The sequence below is a fragment of the Schistocerca piceifrons genome, chromosome 1, assembly GCF_021461385.2.
Source record: "Schistocerca piceifrons isolate TAMUIC-IGC-003096 chromosome 1, iqSchPice1.1, whole genome shotgun sequence".
In the NCBI taxonomy this organism is placed as follows: Eukaryota; Metazoa; Arthropoda; class Insecta; order Orthoptera; family Acrididae; genus Schistocerca; species Schistocerca piceifrons.
The window spans coordinates 53,934,600-53,955,838 of NC_060138.1; the positions used below are offsets into that span (position 1 = coordinate 53,934,600).

The 21,239-nt window shown below is 45.9% G+C and overlaps 1 protein-coding gene across 3 annotated transcripts in view; it reads left to right on the top strand.

Annotated features, from left to right (window-relative positions):
- Positions 1 to 21,239, top strand: part of LOC124801555 (nectin-4-like) — a 468,485-nt gene that overhangs the window by 339,775 nt on the left and 107,471 nt on the right. For all 3 annotated transcript variants that reach the window (XM_047263083.1, XM_047263082.1, XM_047263085.1), the window contains exon 4: positions 18,699 to 18,918. In XM_047263083.1, the coding sequence (XP_047119039.1) occupies positions 18,699 to 18,918 (220 nt within the window). The remainder of the gene's footprint in view (positions 1 to 18,698; positions 18,919 to 21,239) is intronic.

A 21,239-nucleotide genomic window follows, 5' to 3' on the forward strand; every position in this document is an offset into this window, starting at 1 on the left:
ACCCGTCATGCGTCTAGATGCGACTGTGACAGACACGTGACACGTACGTTAGCATTCTGTTTGATCACCTGCATCCATTCATGTCCATTGTGCATTCCGGCGCACTTGGACAATTCCAGCAGGACAATACGACACCCTACGCGTCCTGATTTGCTACATAGTGGCTCTTGTAACGCTATTCTGAGTTTAAACGCTTCCGCTGGCCACATCTACGATGCCTGGCCACGTGCTGTTCAGAAGAGATTTCGACCCGCTCGTACTCTTTCGGACTTACGGACAGACCTGCAGCATTCATGATGTCAAGTTCCCTCTAGCACTACTTTAGACATTAGTGGTGTACATGCCACGTCGTGTTGCCGCACTTCTACACGCTCGCGGGGCCCCTACAGGTGTACCCGATTCTTTGGCTCTTCAGCGTAGGAGAGGAACTTGCCAGGGACGATGGCTGTTCGTATCAACATCACAATGCATCTTATCATAAACAGAATCTGTGAGGGAACTTTTTGCTAACAATAACATTCGATAAATGGAGTGGCCTGCCCAGATCCTCGATCTCAATCCAACGGAACGCCATTGTAATGATTTATAACGTGTATTTCCATCAAGTGTACTACTTCTAGAGTTCATGATTAATAGTACTAACGCGTTCTTCAACAACTGCAGCACGTACTGATAAAGCGTCGGAATACAGGTTGTCCGTCGATTCACTCCCATTATCCATCGTAGAGGAGGGTGTTTACCGTCCTTGAAGTACTAATTTCACTGGATTCACGGCAGAAGTGGAACGCATAAGTCGTATATGATACATAATGTAGGGACCTGCATATTTGATGCACACTCATTCTGTACCGAAGGCAGACAAAGAAAGTTACTATATTTCGTCTGTTGTTAATCGTATATGCTGTCACTAGCCTCTTGTTAATAAGGAGCCATATTTGTATAAAATTCTCCTCAAATCTTTTACAGTCAAGAAGAAATTCGAGCTTTCGAGAATTTGCGCTCTCGTTGTAATGAAGTGGCAAGCTAATTGATGGCATCAACGCATACAACTTGATTAGATGCCTACTATACAAGATGTGATTTATTTATTTATTTATTTATTTAGCGTATGGCTCATAACATCACAGTATATATTACAGAAACAACACGATTTAAGAAATATCACATATGTATAAACAGAGCAATAAATAACAGTTTGTATATAAGAACACCGCCAATTGTAAATTTACACTCACAGAAGAGCAATCACAATCAGACGTCCAGCTTAGATAATAGATAGTCGAGTGCCTCTTGGGTCGCCATTAGGAAATCCCGTGGGTCGCCCTCGTATGCCCTTAGTGGGCATTCCTGAACGATGTGTTTGACCGTCTGTCTCTCAGCGCCACAGTCGCAAGCGGCCGAAGGAAGTTTACCCCATCTGTGTAAGGAGTCGGCGATGTGATGACTGGTAGGAATAGGAATTAACGATTTTAAATCAGATACTGGCCTTATGTGTCATCTTATGGCAGTTTACTGAATGATATTTGCGTGCAAATAATCCCGAAACCCTGCCTAGGAAGACAGAGAAAGATGACAGACATTTTGGACGATGCCACCCAGGCAGGCCCAGAGTACCACGTGGAGGCGTTCGAAGTAATCTGGTCCACATAATCCGGCAGTATTCAGTTGTCAAGAAGAAAAGAAGATAGCAGACAGATTTTTAAGTGGATTAAGAATTTCCAAGGACATAGGGCTTGACACATTGTTCTAAATTGAACAAAATCGACGTATGTGAATGTAATTGCGTAACTGTACTAAGTGATCAGATTGAAGTTTTCACTCTGCAGCGGAGTGCGCGCTGGTATGAAACTTTCTGGCAGATTAGAACTGTGAGTCGCACCGAGACACGAACTCGGGACCTTTGCTTTTCGCGGACAAGCGCTCTACCACCTGAGCTACTCAAGCACGACTCACGATTCGACCTCGCAGCTTCGTCTGGCACACACTTTTAATCTGCCAGGAAGTTATATATATATATATATATATATATATATATATATATATGTGTGTGTGTGTGTGTGTGTGTGTGTGTGTATGTGTGTGTGTTATTGATTGCCTAAGATATAATATGGGGGGTCCATTAAGAAACAACATAAGATTATGTTGAAACTAATATTTGATTACGTTTTAGAATGTCTAATAGTATTTGCTTTTATGAGCCCTGCCGTACACTCATACTCATGAAAGTCGTTTTTCAATGTCTATTGTTGCCATATGTAACTGATTGCGTAAGAAATAATACGGGGTGCTGAAATGCTTAAGGGAGCCACCCTGCATACATTGTTATGGTTGAACCTCTTTGGCATTCATATGCAATGTGTGTTACTTATCATCCAATGTGTGAAAAGCAGACGGCCCGGCAAAATTTAAGTTCCTGATTCGCTTCTGAAAATATCTTTCTCTGCCTAGAGACACACTAATAGTTCACTGTGCTAGCTAGCCCTGGCGTCGTGAAGAAACGTTAGTGAACATTTTGTCTCTAACTGAAGTTCTTCCCCGTGACGTGATCGCTCACCACTAGACTTAATTAACGCGCTGGTAACAGAATTTCAGAACATTACTGAGACAGTGGCTACATAATTTTTTAGAACATTGGTGTGTGATTTAATGATGCTGACTGTTTCGAAAGACAGTTTCTAAAGTTCAAGACTATGATCAATCTCATTAAATTCAGATTTTTAATGCGTACGGAAATTACTCATGCAGACAGCTGTCATATCTTCTCCTTTCACATTATGCTGATTAGGAAGGGAGCGCTAAAGGTCAAGTTTTCTCGTTGAGAAATGTAAAAAACGGAAATTAAGTACTCAAGCTGAATAATCTTAAGATCCATCACCACGAAATATAGCTTCAAACATTAGGTCGAGAAGAAAATTGCCAACTACATCCGCTATCAGTGACACGTCTATGTCTTCAAATCAACCCATAAATCGACAATATTTCCCTACCATGTATCGTAAAATATGTTACAGGACAGAGCTCTGTACGACAGATATATCTATCCCTTTCCACAAAATGAGATGTCACGTTTTTCTAACCTCTCTATTGCATTTGTTTCAAGAATCTTCTTCCATGTGTTGTCATTTTTATCAAGTTAGTTAGACATTCATTTCAGTCGACACTGCCTATAAATAAAGAATTATTTCGTCGCCCAGTGGTCCGGGCACGAAAGATTATTTATAAAAGGCAGGCCACTATACGAAATTTCAGGACAGCTTCGAATACTTTGTGATACTTTTGGATCAAAAAATTTCAACTCCTACTGTCTGCCAGCATATTTCTCGTAGCACAAGCACATTACCTACGTGTTTTTCCCATTTGTATGTTAAGATAAAGTTCTGGTTGGTATTAACATGTGGAAAAAGCCTCGTTGAACGCCTTAATATTTTGGAATAAACATTACATACCCTACAGAGTAGTTAACTTTTGCACATCATTCATTTCAGCAAAACGTACGCTTCGTTCCTTTGAAAGGATTATTTACAAATCTACTCATTAGTGTACATACCATACGTTAATTCTGCAATGGAAGAGGAGGTATGTTATATTCGCATGAAGACAGATCTTTTCGCTCTTCAGTGCTGCGGGAAATGGGAGAGGTTAATTTAAAAAGGAAAGTTTTCCATCAACGCCGTCACAAAAAGGAAGGTAAGTGGCTAATGGAACGATAATCTAATAACGGAGTGCTTTTATTAATATGTAAAGCTAATACGAAGAGGCAGTAAATTAACTTTAGCTACTATAGCTTAATTCATTGTTAAATGGAGAAGCCTGTGAAGTAAATCAATGCTGCATAAGTTCTTTCACTTTTTACTTCCAATATTTGCTTGGCTGATGGAATTCAGGTAACGCTGGTGGCAGTTAAATTTCCGTTCATCAATACCGCAACAGAAGATCTCGAATTACTTGAGATGAAAGCGCTGTGTATTATTAAATAATGCCTCCATCTGAAGTGATCTGACAGTTCCTTAACTGCATATTCAGTGCCACTGCTTTGTCCCTCAAAATTGTTCATTAAATGATAAATAATGAAGGGTCTATGCATATAGCAATTCATCTGTAAAATTTTGTCTATGTGTTAACGACTTTTTGTGATTCCTTTGAGATAAAGAATATGCACGGTTCACGCATCCTGAGAATCAAGGATCTCAACGGGTTTTACCTGTTTTCACTATAGATAATGGCGTGATATCCATACCGTGAATTCCAAGAACGTATGAAAATCTCTACGGTAATTCTTGATACCAGACCGCACGTACAAAAAAAAAAAAAAAAAAAAAAAAAGGAGCAGGGTACTTCAGTTTATATTTGTAGATATAGAAGATTAAATGAAATATTCACTAAAACATTTCACGAAGAATGGACACACTCCATATTTTTCTTCGTTTTCATCCAAAAAGATTTCATCTGATACGCGTCGTCCACATAGCTACTCCCAGGCTTTTGCTTTCTCTTACATTCTATCGTTCTGCATTTGCTGCAGTTTTTGTCCTCTTCAATTCGCATCACCCTTCACCTTCTCTCTCCAACTTCTTTGTCGATCTTCCAGTAGGTCTTCTTCCAGATTCTGTCTATACCAGTGCTGTTCTTGGTATGGTAGTCGGCTTTCCTCACTGTTCCAACGAAGTGAATAAGTGAAACAATTCCGCCTATTTCTCGCCATAGCCTGCTTTTGGGGATTGATCTAAAGTATATTTTGCATTGTTTCATGCCTTACCCTGTTTCTTCTTGTGTTATGCAGGACCCTTCGTAGAACGCGCATCTCTGTCATTAATATTCAACCCAGGTCTTTCATTGTCTAACATTCTGATGTATTAGTGGAGATTTGTGTATATCGTGATTTGTATATCATGCTCTTTGATTCAGCAGGATTTTTGAAATACCACTAAAGATAACGAAGACCAAAAAATTCGATTTGCGGAAAAATCGTGTAATCGCACATTTTTGCACTGTGCTGGGAGGTAGTGTCATGCGGGAATGAGCGTTAGGATGGGTGCCTGGGCGGCGTTTAAGGTTTTTTTTTTTTTTTTTAACTCCTGCAGCTTCTAGCGGACGTGCTTCTGAATAGAAAATTAAATTGCTGTAAATTTCGTAGAAAGATGTCGTATTCGTTTCTCTGTAGAACTACCGGTTTTCAAAAAATGTTGCAGAGGGTGAAAAAATCGCAGAGTACTGAAAATATTTCTTAAATGATATAAAATCTGTGTTTACGTTAAATTAGAGTGGGTTAAAAAATGTAGGTGCAGCAGAGCCGCTAGTGACGAAAAAATGTTCTTTCACGGGTGTACCGTGATGGTGGGGTGAAGTGTGTGGGGATGCAGTGCGTGGGAAAGTAGGTCGCCGTATTGTATTCATGAACTTCCCTCCTTCATAAGTCTGTGAACTAGTGGAGCAGAGGATTACCCTCTCTGTCTACCCTTTTACGCCACAAGCAGCAACTGTAGGGAGCCTCAGAAACTTATGTGGACCATCCACAGCGTTCCCTTCAATCACTTCTGACAGTGCACGGACATGTGCAAGGAGTGTTTAGTTTGTACTAAATGCGTTAACTCTACATGGACTGCAGATAGTAGTTACTAATAACACTAACGCAAGTAATTAGTATGCACAGAATCTGAATGAACCTCTGCACACTTTTCTACGCTGCTAGAGAGGAAATTGGTTGTTGGTCATCCTGTACACCTTCGCGCTTCGACCCCACATCTCTCAGCCTTCAGCGTGTGACATCCTCGGAACACAGTTCTCCCCTTAACAAAGCTCTACTCCGCTTACAGAATTTAGAGACTTTTAATATTTGTTTTCAAACTACTTCATTTAAATTTAAACATTAATTTGAAATTGTTGGAAATTTATTTATAATAACTGCGATTCATCCGTGCTGTTCAACGCCGAAACTGTGAGTCTTAGGGCAATAATCAGGATGACTGTTTCTGTAGGAAAATTTGCGGAGTTTAATTTTAATCTAGAAAACATTGTCACTAGGAGTGGCGGTTTTCGCGTTATTCAAGACAAACATAGTAAACTGATCTTCAAACGCCCATTCTCCCCTCTCCCCTCCACACGGTTCTCGTCTAATCAGTCTGGTGTATTAGTACGTTGTTCATGCCATTCCCTCTTTAGCACTGTGAAAAATTTTTGCGACTGCACAATATTTTCTCCTATTTTTCCTTCGTTGACTGCATTAATTGCGTCTGATAGTAATACTACAGTCGGAAGTTTTCTATCGTCTCCGAATTCTGTTTTGCCTATTTCATTTCTCAGTCATCCTACTTCTCGGTAATTGAAAATTTTCCCTGCTTTAATGTTATAGAAAGCATTCTGTAATTGGAGCGAAGAAGCGATCGGTATAAAACGCTGCTTTGCTATATAAAAATCTGAAAACGTGATCCAGATTGTTTTTATTTGAGTTTTAACCTTTTCTATTAATTTTCCATTATGAAATACATTCTCCTTTATAAAAGAATTTCGCTGCTGATTTTCAGTATCTCACTTCTTGTTAAGCTTATTTCCATGCTTGCTTCTTGAGCTACACTCTGCCAGAGGCTTAGTTGCCCTTCCTATTACTGCTCACTATCTTCGTATATCATCACATCGCTTGCATGTACTATGATATTCGTATCACCTGCTGTTCACCCTCCGCAAACTTCTTTGTGATGCCGTCTTTGAGAACTCTGGTTGTGTCGGCTACTATGGGAGCCAGCACTGACACTAACAATGAAGGAGAGAAGTTGCGATGGCTGGTGGCAGAACTCCAAAACGATCCACTATTATTACTCGCAGAACGCTGGCTAAGTATGGTCTTGCTGTTACCCTGTACTGATGCTTCCGGATCTGCGACTGAATTGCAGCGATGGGCGGCGAGTTAAGGGGGAACTACACGACGACGGACGAAAATATTGCTCAAATTCAGGATTTTTTTTCTCCGTAGTGGAATGTATTAGACAGATGGGATTTGCTGCAATGTATAAAGTATACATTCAAGTTTTTATTGGTATTTTTGTATTGAGAAGCATTAATATGTTCATTGTGTAGTTGGGATTTTTCCGAGGCAGCTCTGAAAGGAGGTAGATCGACGGTTGTCGCAGGAACTCCGGCTGTGGCTACGTGAAACATAAAATCAACATATCATACTGTTACTAACATATGTAATTTTTGTTCGTCGTAGAGATTCGCAAAAACACTATTGGCGAAGTTACAGATATTAGAAAAAAATGACCATTTTTGGACCAGTCCTTTTTGGCCAAAAAAAATAATGAAATCGGCTACGATGAACTAAAGAGAATTCAGTTTGCTTGAAGGGAGACCAAAAGTCATTAAAGTCAGATGAAATTGTAGCGTGAGAGACGACAACGATTCCTAAAAACATAGTTTTGAGAAAAACGGATTTCAAGTGTGACACGCATTAATCATATGAAAAATGGGGGCAAAGGTTGAAACTGACGGGGTATCATCGATGACAGGCCCCCCAGGGGGTCCACAACTCTTCTGTGGACACGTGTGTAGCGAGCACGGGACCCCGAGCTAATGTGGCCCTCCTTCCTTTCCGGGCTGCATACCTTCCCTTTCCTTTCCGCATCCCTCCCCGTCCCCCATCTTCGCCCCCCCCCCCCTCACCTCTGGCTCTTTCCTTCCCTTTCTCCCCCTCTGGGAGTATGGTTTGTGCCTACGTCCGGAGACGGACGCTCGAAACTTTTCCAACTTACTTGCTTTCTGCACTTACAAGTCCTCGTCCTTCCTCTGTCCTTCTCTTTTCCTTCCCTCTTCTCCTTGCCCTTTTCTCCGCTGCGGTGTTTGAGACCCCCTCTTCTTTCCTTTCCCTTTCTCTTTTTTCCTCCCTGTGCGTGTCTGAAGGCCGACCCACGCACTTCCATGCGTAGCCGGTGACGGGGTAACGCGTAATTCCCCGCCCCGGGAAGACAGGTAGGACACGTACATACCCCCTGGTAACGGCCAGGCCCAAGGAGGGGTGATTACCCGAGCTGATACCTTCCGAAAGTGCCGATTGGTCCCTCCGTCCGTTTGTCGGGAGGTGTGACCTGAGGTGTGAACAATCACTTAAGGCGGGTGTGCCCTCGGTGAGGTCCCCCACAAGGGAGGAGCGCGCCATCAGAGACGCCGGTAATCATGGGGGATTCTTCCGCAATGGTTTCCTCACCTTCCACTATGTCTGCTCATAAACGTAAGTTCACTGAGTCTCAGCCACAGACGGTTCTTCCATCGTTGCCACAGTTCCTTGTTGTTTCTCGGTCTGACGAAGGTCACGACTTTTCCACGGTCAACCCTTTCATTATTCAGAAAGGTGTCGACGCAATTGCGGGTCCTGTAAAGTCTTGTTCCAGATTACGGAATGGCACCCTGTTGTTGGAATCACACAGTGCCCTCCAGGCTCAAAAATTGCTGCGTACTTCTCTGCTCCACACCTTCCCTGTCCGGGTGGAACCGTACCGTACCTTAAATTCCTCGCGTGGAGTCGTTTATACACGCTCCCTCGATGGATTGTCTGACGAAGAAATTCAGCACTACCTGTCTGACCAGGGCGTCACAGCTGTTCATCGGGTTATGAAAAGGGTTGACTCGAACATCATTCCAACCCGCACTGTCTTCTTGACATTTGACAAAGTTCAACCCCCACCAAAAATCAAAGCAGGCTATGAGATAATTTCCGTTCGCCCTTATGTCCCAAACCCTACGCGTTGCTATCGATGTCAGCGGTTCAATCACACCAGCCAGTCCTGTTCCAATCCGGCCAAATGTGTTACGTGTGGCAAGGATGCCCATGAGGGTGCTTGTCCACCTCCATCCCCTCGCTGCATCAACTGTATGGGTGACCACGCTGCTTCCTCTCGAGATTGCCCCGTTTTTAAGGACGAAAAACTCATCCAGGAAATAAGAGTGAAGGAAAAGGTGTCGACCTTTGCTGCTCGAAAGTTACTCGCCAGTCGACAACCCACTGTGCCTCAGAAAGGAAAATACAGCACTGTCCTTGCTTCTCCTCGGCCAACAAAGGAGGCGGCCATGCAGACTTGCGACCTCACCTTTAGTACCACGGTCGTCAGATCGGCCAGCGCAAAGATCGCCCGTTCAACCTCACCACTTTCGCCTGCCCACACTATGGCTCACCCTTCGTCGGGTTCTGCTAAATCTCGAGCCCAAAAGTCAGACGCCAAGTCTTCGAAAAAAGAGCATTCTCGTGAAGAGTTTTTACGTACCGCAACTTCACAACCATCGGTTCCTCCTTCATCTAAACATCATACTTCCAAGAAGGCTACGAAGAAACACAGTTCCTCTCCTTCTCCGCCAAGGCGTGTCCCATCTACAGCACCACCTGGCGGAAATCGCCCTCGGCCGTCTTCTGTGTCGCCAAGGCGCACTGCTGGTGGCCGGTCAACTGGCCGATCGTTGGTGGCTGGAGCTGCTCCTGACCAACCTATGGATCAGGATATTCTGCCTTCGACTGAATGCCATTCCATGCTGTCGGTCGCAAGCTCTGAGCAGTCGTTGAGTTGACAGCACCCTTGGTCACGTTCCTCCATTTTCTGTTCACCCTATGTCCATTATCCACTGGAATATCCGCGGCATTCGAGCCAATCGGGATGAATTGTCGATCCTCTTACGATCCTACTCGCTGGTCATCTTCTGTCTTCAGGAAACAAAGCTGCGTCCCCATGACCGCTTTGTTCTCCCTCATTTTCAGTCCGTCCGATATGACCTCCCCTCTGTCGAAGGCACTCCAGCCCATGGAGGACTCATGATTCTGCTCCACGATACTCTCCATTATCACCCAATCCCATTAAACAGTTCCTTCCAAGCTGTCGCCGTCCGTCTTTCCCTTTCTGGATACACGTTCTCTCTTTGTACGGTATACATTCCATCGTCCACACCAATGGCACGAGCTGATCTCCTTCATCTTCTTGGTCAGCTTCCACCCCCGTATTTGCTGGTTGGGGACTTCAATGCCCACCACCCGCTTTGGGGATCTCCACATCCTTGTCCACGTGGCTCACTATTGCTAGACGTCTTCCACCAAGCGGATCTAGTCTGCCTCAACACTGGGGTCCCCACATTTTTGTCTGCCTCCACGACAAATTTATCTCATTTGGACCTTGCGGTCGCTACTGTTCCGCTAGCTCGGCGCTTCGAATGGTTCGCCCTTGATGATACACACTCGAGTGACCACTTTCCATGTGTTCTTAGACTGCAGCCTCAACTGCCATACATGCGCTCGCGACGCTGGAAGTTTGCCCACGCCGATTGGACACTTTTTTCGTCTCTAGCGACATTCGATGACCGTCGCTTTCCCAGCGTCGACGATGAGGTCACACATATTACCGACGTTATTCTCACAGCTGCGGAACGTTCAATACCACGCACCTCCGAATTGCCCCGGCGCCCCCCAGTTCCTTGGTGGAACGAGGCATGCCGTGACGCAATACGTGAGCGGCGACGTGCTCTTCGCATTTTCCGTCACCATCCAACTTCGGCAAACTGTATCCGATATAAGCAGCTCCGTGCGCGATGCCGTCGCATCATCCGCGATAGCAAGAAGGCAAGCTGGAAATTCTTTATTAGCTCATTTAACACCTTCGCTCCCTCCTCGGAAGTTTGGAGTCGGCTTCGACGGTTCTCAGGCGCGCCTAGTTTCTCCCCGGTCTCTGGGCTCACTGTCGCGCATGATACCTTAGTGGACCCCGTCGCAATTTCTAACTCATTGGGTCAGCACTTTGCTGAGATTTCGAGCTCTTCAAATTACCCGCCAGCGTTTCTCCCGAAGAAACGTGCAGCGGAAGTGCGACATCTTGCTTTCTCCTTTCAAAATCACGAAAGCTACAATACTGTTTTCTCCATGCGGGAACTCCAACATGCCCTCTCTTCTTCTCGCTCCTCCGCCCCAGGACCGGATGGTATCCATGTCCAAATGTTGCTGCATTTATCAACCCATAGCCTGCGTTACCTCCTTAACCTTTACAATCGAATTTGGACCGACAGTACCTTTCCAGGCGATGGCGGGAAGCTATAGCCGTTCCCGTTCCGAAACCTGGAAAGGACAAACATCTCCCCTCTAGCTATCGCCCCATTTCTCTCACGAGTAGTGTCTGTAAGGTTTTGGAGCGTATGGTGAATTACCGTTTAGCTTGGTGGCTGGAATCCCGCAGTCTTTTAACACCAGCCCAATGCGGATTCCGAAAGCATCGTTCTGCCGTTGACCATCTTGTTGCTCTCTCCACTTATATCATGAACAATTTTCTCCGGAAACGCCAAACGGTAGCAATATTTTTTGATCTGGAGAGAGCATACGATACCTGTTGGAGGACAGGCATCCTCCGCACACTGTTCTCTTGGGGCTTTCGAGGCCGGCTGCCCCTTTTTCTTCGCGAATTTATGGCAGAGCGCACATTTAGGGTGCGGGTGAACACTACTCTCTCCCGTACTTTCTCCCAAGAAAACGGTGTACCCCAGGGCTCCGTGCTGAGTGTTGTACTGTTTGCCATCGCCATTAATCCAATTATGGATTGTCTCCTTCCTGATGTCTCGGGCTCCCTCTTTGTGGACGATTTTGCGATCTACTACAGCTCTCAACGGACCAGCCTGCTTGAAAGACGTCTTCAAGGATGTCTCGATCGCCTCCACTCGTGGAGCATCGAAACCGGCTTCCGTTTCTCACCCAGTAAGACCGTTTGTGTTAATTTTTGGCGACGTCAGGAGTTTCTTCCGCCCTCCTTAGGTCCTGTGAACCTTCCGTTTTCCGACGTCGCTAAATTCTTGGGTCTTATGTTTGACAGAAAACTGTGCTGGTCCTCCCACGTTTCCTATCTTTCGGCTCGCTGTCTGCGTTCCCTTAACACCCTCCGTGTCCTGAATGGTACCTCCTGGGGAGCGGACCGAGTGGTCCTTCTACGCCTCTATCGCGCCTTAGTGCGCTCGAAATTGGATTATGGAAGCATAGTCTACTCCTCTGCTCGGCCGTCTATTCTTCGGCGTCTCGACTCTATCCACCACCGTGGATTGCGGTTAGTGTCTGGAGCTTTTTACACCAGCCCTGTGGAAAGCCTTTATGCTGAGACTGCTGAACCTCCGCTGTCCAATCGGCGGGCAGTCCTTCTGAGTCGTTATGCTTGCCATCTGTCTTCCATGCCTGCTAATCCAGCCCATGACCTTGTTTTCGACACCTCCTTTGATGTCGGGTATGCAGGCCGCTCCTCCTCCCTACTACCCCCGGGAGTCCGCTTCCGTCAACTGCTCCATTCTCTTTCCTTCCGCTTTCCTAAAACCTTCTTGACAACTTGGGGTACAGCACCGCCTTGGCTCCGTCCCCGGATCGACTTGCTCAGAGACCTATGTCAATTTCCCAAGGATGGTACCCCTACACTTGTCTACCGTCGGGCATTTGCTGCTCTATGTGCACAAATGACGGAAGCCACATTTATTTACACCGACGGCTCGAAAACATCGTTAGGTGTAGGGAGTGCCTATATTGTTGGCGACACCCCAAATCACTTTCGGCTTCCCGACCAGTGTTCGGTTTATACTGCGGAGCTTTACGCTGTTCTCCAGGCTGTCCACTACATCCGCCGCCATCAGCGGATACAGTACGTAATCTGCTCAGATTCTCTCAGCTCTCTCCTAAGTCTCCAAGCTCTTTACCCTGTGCACCCTCTGGTCCACCGGATTCAGGACTGTCTGCGCTTGCTCCACCTGGGGGGCGTCTCAGTGGCGTTCCTCTGGCCCCCGGGACACGCTGGTATCTGTGGGAATGAGGCGGCCGATATAGCGGCCAAGGCTGCAGTCTCTCTTCCTCGGCCAGCTATTCAGTCTCTTCCGTTTACCGATATACGGAGCGGTTTATGTCGCCAAGTTGCTCATTTATGGCATGCGCATTGGTCAACACTTCCCCATAATAAATTGCGGGAAGTGAAAGCCCTTCCTTGCGCTTGGACCTCTTCCTCCCGAACGCGTCGTCGGGAGGAGGTAATTTTAGCTCGACTCCGGATAGGGCACTGTCTTTTTAGCCATCGACATCTTTTAAGCGGTGATCCTCCCCCACTGTGTCCCCACTGCTCTCAGCTGTGGACAGTCAGACACCTTTTAATTGAATGCCCCTATTTTAATCCGTTACGCTCCCGTCTACAGCTATCGCCTGATCTATCGTTGATTTTAGCAGATTACAAGCGCTCAGCTGACCGCGTTCTACAGTTTATTAGTGACAGTGAAATGACGTCAGTCATTTGTTTTTTTTTTTTTTTTTCGGGACAACCAACCCCTTTCTATAGTGGGTTTTTAAGCATTTCTTCTGCCTTTAGTTTCTCAAATTTTATGACTTTGTTCCCCTTGCTGCTGATTTTAAATTTCGTTTTTTTCCTGTTTCCTACGTCACGGGCTGGGCGCTAATGACCATAGAAGTTTTGCGCCCTAAAACCACAAAAAAAAAAAAAAAGAATCGATGACAGGACCATAATAACTATTGCTCCGGCTAGTGGATGGTCGCTTTCTGCCTTTTCGTCGGTGAGCACGTTGCCGCTGGCGTCTCTATCTTCATAGGGTCGGCGAATTTCATCGGCGATTTTGATTTGCTTGTCATCTTCCATAATGGAGTATGGCCTACATCGAACAGACATGCGGTCAAATCTGAAGCAAAGTTGACAGTTTGGCGTCGCCTGGATGTTATTTTGGATCGTAGCTAGAAATGAGAGTACTGAAATTTTCGTTTACACTTTGAGTAAAAGCGTCCAAACAATGCTCCGACAAATCAGGTTTACTCAGTTCGTATTAATACGGATGATAACACCGATAACGGCTTGCGGGAATGGCGTTTTCAGTTGGGCACACTCGACTTCAAACGCTCACAGAATCGTTACTTTTAGGAGTTCGAGCGTAACATTTTGGGGAATAATTCTTCAATGTATATACTCAAATTCTGTAATAAGGAAATTCCAGTTTTTGGGACCGGCACTCTGCCATTCCCCCTTAAATCAGCGTTGACAGAGGCCGGTGAACTTTGTCTTCCATGAGGTGTGGCGTTGCCCGCACTTCATTGTCGCGGGGGTCAGCGCCTACTTGACGCCGTTTCGCGGCGTTGCGCTGGTTGGTGTGCACGACTGCACAAATCTGTCTGTTCTAATTCGTTGACTGGACTAATGCTGTCTGATACGCAATAATAAAATACTCAGCAGTTTTCCATCCTCTCTGAATTTTCTTTTTTCTGATATCATTTCTCTGCTAGCCAACTTCCTTCGTAATGGAAACCATTCATTCTTTAATAATATTTCCATTACGACTCACAATTTACTTTTTTTTTCCATGCTGATTTTCAGTCCCTCACTTTTTGTTAAGATTACTTCGATGCCTACTTTTTCAGTTACGCTCTGCCAGAGGGTTAGCTGTTACTGCAGCTTCCGCTCATTGTCTTCCCATGCCATCACATCGTTTGCATTTCCTATGGTTTTCATATCATCTGCTGTTCACACTTCGCAAAACTTACTTGTAAGAAAATAAAACGTCTGCAGCCGTCGTTATGACATTATTTAGTGTGCAGCTACCAGTTTCAGCGCTTCAGTGCACCATCTTCAGGTCTCAATAAATGCTGAAGTGGTAATTACGATCCAAACACACGATGCACCAGTGGCCAAAATAACTGGCTTACGCAGACTATTTCCAGAAAGAGATAAAACAATGATTACCGTAAGGTACAACTCAAATAACCAGCATTAAATGAATGCCACACGTACCTTTAACTGCGGTGTCCTCACTCCAAACATCGCCTGTCAAGTTGACAGTGGCGCGTATATCATGTATGTTAGTCACTGATGCGTCGTATACAGGGTGATCCATTGATCGTGACCGGGCCAAATATCTCACGAAATAAGCGTCAAACGAAAAAACTACAAAGAACGAACCTTGTCTAGCTTGAAGGGGAAACCAGATGGGGCTATTGTTGGCCCGCTAGATGGCGCTGCCATAGGTCAAACGGATATCAACTGCCATTTCTTTCAAATAGGAACCCCCTTTTTTATTACATATTCGTGTAGTACGTAAAGAAATATTAATGTTTTACTAGGACCACATTTTTCGATTTGTGATACATGGCGCTGTAATAGTCATAAACATATGGCTCACAATTTTAGACGAACAGTTGGTAACAGGTAGGTTTTTTAAATTAAAATACAGAACGTAGGTACGTTTGAACATTTTATTTCAGTTGTTCCAATGTGATACATGTACCTTTGTGAACTTATCATTTCTGGGAACGCATGCTGTTACAGCGTGATTACCTGTCAATACCACATTAATGCGATAAATGCTCAAAATGATGTCCGCCATCCTCAATGCATTTGGCAATACATGTAACGACATTTCTCTCAATAGCGAGTAGTTCGCCTTCCGTAATGTTCGCACATGCATTGACAATGCGCCGACGCATGTTGTCAGGCGTTATCGGTGGATCAAGATAGCAAATATCATTCAACTTCCCCACAGACAGAAATCCGGGGACGTTACATCCGGTGAACGTGCGGGCCATGGTATGGTGCTTCGACGACCAATCCACCTGTCACGAAATACGCTATTCAATAGCGCTTCAACCGCACGCGAGCTATGTGCCGGTCATCCATCATGTGGGAAGCACATCGCCATTGTATCATGCAGTGTAACATCTTGTAGCAACATCGGTAGAACATTACGTAGGAAATCAGCATACATTGCACCATTTAGATTGCCATCAATAAAATGGGGGCCAATTATCCTTCCTCCCATGATGCCGCACCATACATTAACCCGCCTAAGTCGCTGATGTTCCACTCGTCGCAGCCATCGTGGATTTTCCGTTGCGCAATAGGGCATATTATGCTGGCTTACGTTACCGCTGTTTGTGAATGACGCTTCGTCGCTAAATAGAACACCTGCAAAAAATCTGTCATCGTCCCGTAATTTCTGTTGTGCCCACTGTCAGAACTGTACACGACGTTCAAAGTCGTCACCATGCAATGCCTGGTGCATAGGAATATGGTACGGGTGCACTGGATGTTGATGTAGCATTCTCAACACCGACGCTTTTGCGATTCCCGATTCTCGCGCAATTTGTCTGCTTCTTAATGTGCGGATTAGGCACGACAGCAGCTAAAACACCATCATCATTTGTTGCAGGTGGTGGTTGACATTTCATATGTGGCTGAACACTTCCTGATTCCTTAAATATCGTAACTATCCGGCGAACGGTCCGGACACATGGATGATGTCGTCCAGGATACCGAGCAGCATACGTAGCAAACGCCCGTTGGGCATTTTGATCACTATAGCCGTACATCAACACGACATTGACCTTTTCCGCAATTGTTAAACGGTCTATTTTAAGAGAGGTAATGTATCACGAAGCAAATACCGTCCGCACCGGCGGAATGTTACGTAATACCACGTACTTATGCGTTTGTGACTATTACACCGCTATCTATCACAAAGCGAAAAAAAGTGGTCCAACTAAAACATTCATATTTCTTTACGTGCTACACGAATTTGTTATAAAAAATTGGGGTTCCTATTTAAAAAAAAAAGCTATTGATATCCGTTTGACCTATGGCAGCGCCATCTAGCGTTCCAACCATAGCGCCATCTGGTTTTTCCCCTTGAAGCTAGACGAGTTTCGTTCTCTGTAGTTTTTTCGTTTGATGCTTATTTCGTTAGATATTTGGCCCGGCCACTATCAATGTACCACCCTGTACACACTCGAATTTCGTAATAAAATAATTCCAATTTTTCGAACCGGCACCCTGCCATTCCCCCTTAAATCAGCGTTGACAGGGTCCGGTGAACTTTGTCTTCCATGAGGTGTGGCGTTGCCCCCTCTTCATTGACGCGGGGGTCAGCGCCTTTTTGATGCCGTTTCGCGGCGTTCCGCTGGTTGGCGTGCATGACTGTACAAATCCGTCTGTTCTAATTCTTTGACTGGGCTAATGTTGTCTGATACACAATAATAAGATACTGCAGTTTTCTACCATCGCTAAATTTTCCTTTTGGAGATTTCATTTTCTGCTAACCCACTTTTTTCATAATTGAAAGCATTCACTTCTTTAATAATATTTCCATAACGATTTACAATCTACTTTTTTTTATTTTTACTTGCTGATTTTCAGGCCCTCAATTTTTGTTAAGATTACTTCCATGCCTACTTTTTCAGTTACGCTCTGCCAGAGGTTTAGCTGTTATTGCAGTTTCTGCTCATTGTCTTCCCATACGACCACATCGTTTGCATTTTCTATGACTTTCATATCATCTGGTGTTCATCCTTCCTAATGTTACTTGTGATGTAAGAAATTGAAAAACCTGCAGCCGTCGTTATGACATTATTTAGTGTGTAACTACCAGTTTCGGCACTTCAGTGCACCATCTTCAGGTCTTAATCGATGCTGAAGTGGTTATTACGATCCATACATACGATGCATCTGTCGCCAACATAACTGACTTACGCTGACTATGTCCAATGATTACCGTAAGGTACAACTCAGATAACCAGCACTAAATGAATACCACACGTACCTGTAACTGCGGTGCCGTCACTCCAATTGTCAACTGGAAACGTGACAGTGGTATTTTCATTTGTACGTTATGGGAGTCATTGTTTTTATGTCGTTCTGATGACAGCCTGTGTAAATCGTTTATGTTAGTCACTCCTGCGTCGTATGTATTGAACGTGAAAACCCCTTCAACATCAACTACGTCCTGAAGATGGTGCACTGAAGCGCCAAAATTGGTAGCTACACAGTAAATGACATCATAAGGACGGCTGTAAATGTTTCATTTTCTTACAATACTGAACGGTCATAGTCCCAGTCAAAAGGATGGACACACAAAAATTACTTGCGATGTTCTCCTTGACCCTTCTGTCTAAACCATTCTGATTATTTGCCCATTCTAATGTCTACTACTAGTTGTGCCGGTCCTTCTGATCGGACGTGTAGCTGAAGGCGACTGTTGTATATCCACTGTAGGGCCGCCATCCAACAGGAGGAGGTCATCAGCGTAGGCTATCACCTCTAGCACCTCTTCACTTTGTTGCAGGTTGTTCAGAAGTGGCTCCATGTGGATGTCTCAGAATAGGGGACCTAATACGGAACCCTGGGGACATCCCTTCGTTAAGGTTTTTCCAACTTTACCGGTAGGATAATATAGCTAGGCCTCCCGATCCTCAGGTAACCGTATAGCAGCCCTGGACATTTTTCTCCCACAAGGAGGAGAAGAGCGAAGGGAACCACCGGTCACAAAAGGCACCACTCGTGTCGACCATGATGCCAACAACGTACTTGTGCGGGGCTGAGCCGCTGACCTCAGCCGCCTGGGCGAATGCATCAGTTGCCGCTCGCCCTGGCCTAAAGCCGAACTGCCTGCTGCTCATCCCGCACAGCACTCGGTGTGTAGTCAGTCTGTCCGGTAGAAATTTATCTAGGAGGTTTCCAAACACAATTAATAAGCAAATAGGTCTATAGGACTTAGCTTCAGTTGGGTCTTTGTCAGGGCCTTTCTTAATAATTACCACATTAGCGACTTTCCAGATTTTCTGGAATCTTTACTGCCTGAGGCATTCACTGAATGGGTGGGTAAGTGGAGCTACCAGCTGGGGTGCTAACAACTGCACCGCCTTCGTCACGTGTCAGCTTTTGTCCTCTGCCCGGCAGGTGTCGTGGATGCGGCGCGAGGAAGGCGGCGGCCTGCAGCTGCTGACGTTCGGGCCGCACACGTACAGCGCGGACGAGCGCTACGAGCTCAGCTACGAGCCGCGCCAGGGCGACTGGCGGCTGCGCATCCGCGCGGCGGCCGAGCGCGACCAGGGCGACTACGAGTGCCAGGTGTCGGCGCACCCGCCCGCAGTCTTCCGCGTCCGCCTCACCGTCGTCGGTCAGTACAGACAGGCGCACACGGCGGCCAAACTCTGTCGCCTCAGAGGAGGCACCACGCTGCTACCGTGTAGCGCAGCCTCTACTCTCTACACCTGCGGACGTCAAACATTTTCACTTAAGAACCAATACTGACTTTATAGGCCGGCACCTGTCGCCGCCTATGAAACTATCTTGTTAGCGCTTGTTATTTATTGGTAACCTACATAAATCACGAAAGAAGGTTGTATACATGAAAGAAGCCTGGAGATACTGGAAGGTCTCAGATAGATTATACCAGGTGATCAAAAAGTCAGTATAAATTTGAAAACTTACTAAACCACGGAATAATGTAGATGTAAAAATTTACACACGTGGTTGGAATGACACGGGGTTGTATTAGAACAAAAAAAAAGATCACAAAATGTCCAACAGATTGCGCTGGACAGCAAAACGTCAGTGGCTGTCCATGACAATCGTGTATAAAAGGAGCTGTAATGAGAGAGAGAATGAATCCCTCCAAAACCCAGGCGATCAGTGTAGGCAAAACCACCCCTTCCTTCCGCCTCCTCGATTTCTATGTAACAATCTATAGCTGTCCTATCGCTCTCACTCCCACCGGTAAGTACCTTGGCGTCACCCACAACTGTCGCCTCTCCTGGACCCCCCATCTTCGGACAATCCAAGCCAAGGCACACTCCCGACTCCGTCTCCTCAAGCTCCTTTCTGGCCGTACGTGGGGTCTGGCCCCCTCCGCCATACTCCACACCTATAAATCCCTCATCCGCCCTATCCTCTGTTATTCCCATCCGGCCTGGATCTCCGCCCCCCCCCCCCCCCTACCTTTTACAAATCCCTTCAGATCCTCGAACGCCATGCTCTCCGCCTCCCCACATGCGGATCCTGTATGACCTAATTCCATTCCCCCACCTCCTCCTTTTCCTCAGATGCGGATCCTCTACACCTTCCGTAAACTCGATCCTCCTCACCTGCTTGTCTCACCCATCCTCTACAAACCCCACCCGTTAGCGCACTCGCTGTATTCCCACGTCCCACCCAGTCTCCATCTCTCCACCCTCCTTACCCTCTCCCAAGGTGGCTTCCGCCAGCTCCCCCTCCCTGATGATGCCCTCCTCCCGCCCTCTACCACTCCTATCAACTTTGATCCTCCCCTCCCAATTCCTGTCTGTTTTCCTTTGGGCACCCTCCCTCCCTTCTCTCTCCTTTCCCCCACCCCATACCCCCACCTCCATCCCTCTTCCCCTGGGCTTCCCCTCCCCCATCCTCCCTTCCTTCATCCCCCCTATCTACCCTGCCCTTGACATCTCTGCTCTCCCTCACCCACCCCACTCCTCCTCTCTTTGCAGGTTCCTGGACTCGTACACGCTCAGTGGACATTCGCGTGCCAGAGATCATCAACACCAGTGTGTGCCTTCATTTTGTGTTTAGTGTTCTTTCGCTGTCACGCTACCACTGTTCACCTGTGCGGTCGCAATCGTCCGTGTTTTGTGCGCCGTGTCAACAGGTTTTAGTGTTTTTTTTGTTTTGTTTTTGTTTTTTTTTTGTCCAGCGTGAACAGCTTCGTGTATGTTCTTTTTAGTATCTACAGTTTTTGCCCAGCATTTTTGTTGTATATCTGTACCTCCTTTATGTCATATATTATACCACTCGCGGCTGAAGAGCAGCGTACTATGCTGCTGACAGCCCTCCTTTGTACAAGGTGTTTAAAATAACAATAAAGAGAAAAAAGAGAAAGAATCAGATGCGCCAGCAATCGCAGCAAGTTGACGTTACCTGAAAAGGAGCTTTTAGTGAAGCTGTATTATCAGAATGGGGAATGTCCTAGTTCAGCGTTACGATCCTATCGCCTTAGGAAGGGGGTTCAAAGGTCCGTTGACAAATGCAGCTGTGGCGAGAATGATATCGAAGTTCGAAGCCACGGGTTGTTTAGATGATAGACCCTGTAGTGGCCGACCGAGCACAAGGCGTAATGCTGCTGAGACAGTTCAGGAAGAAATGGAGACTGTAGCGGGTTCGTTTATGCACGGGGAAGTCAGTGCTCGTGCAGTCGCACGTCGCACCGGCACACTATACGCTGATGTTTGGTTGGCACTGAGGCGTACCCTCCGATGCCATCCGTACAATATCCATCGGCATCATGAACTGTACCTGGCGATTTAGTGAAGCGGAGTGCATTTGCGGTATGGGTGTTTCAAAAGATGGCGGAAGATAACGATTGGTTGAGTATCGTGTTGTGGACCGACGAAGCTCATTTCACGCTCCGAGGGTCTGTCAACGCCCACAACTGCAGAAGCTGGGCTACTGAAAATCCTAGAACTGTGG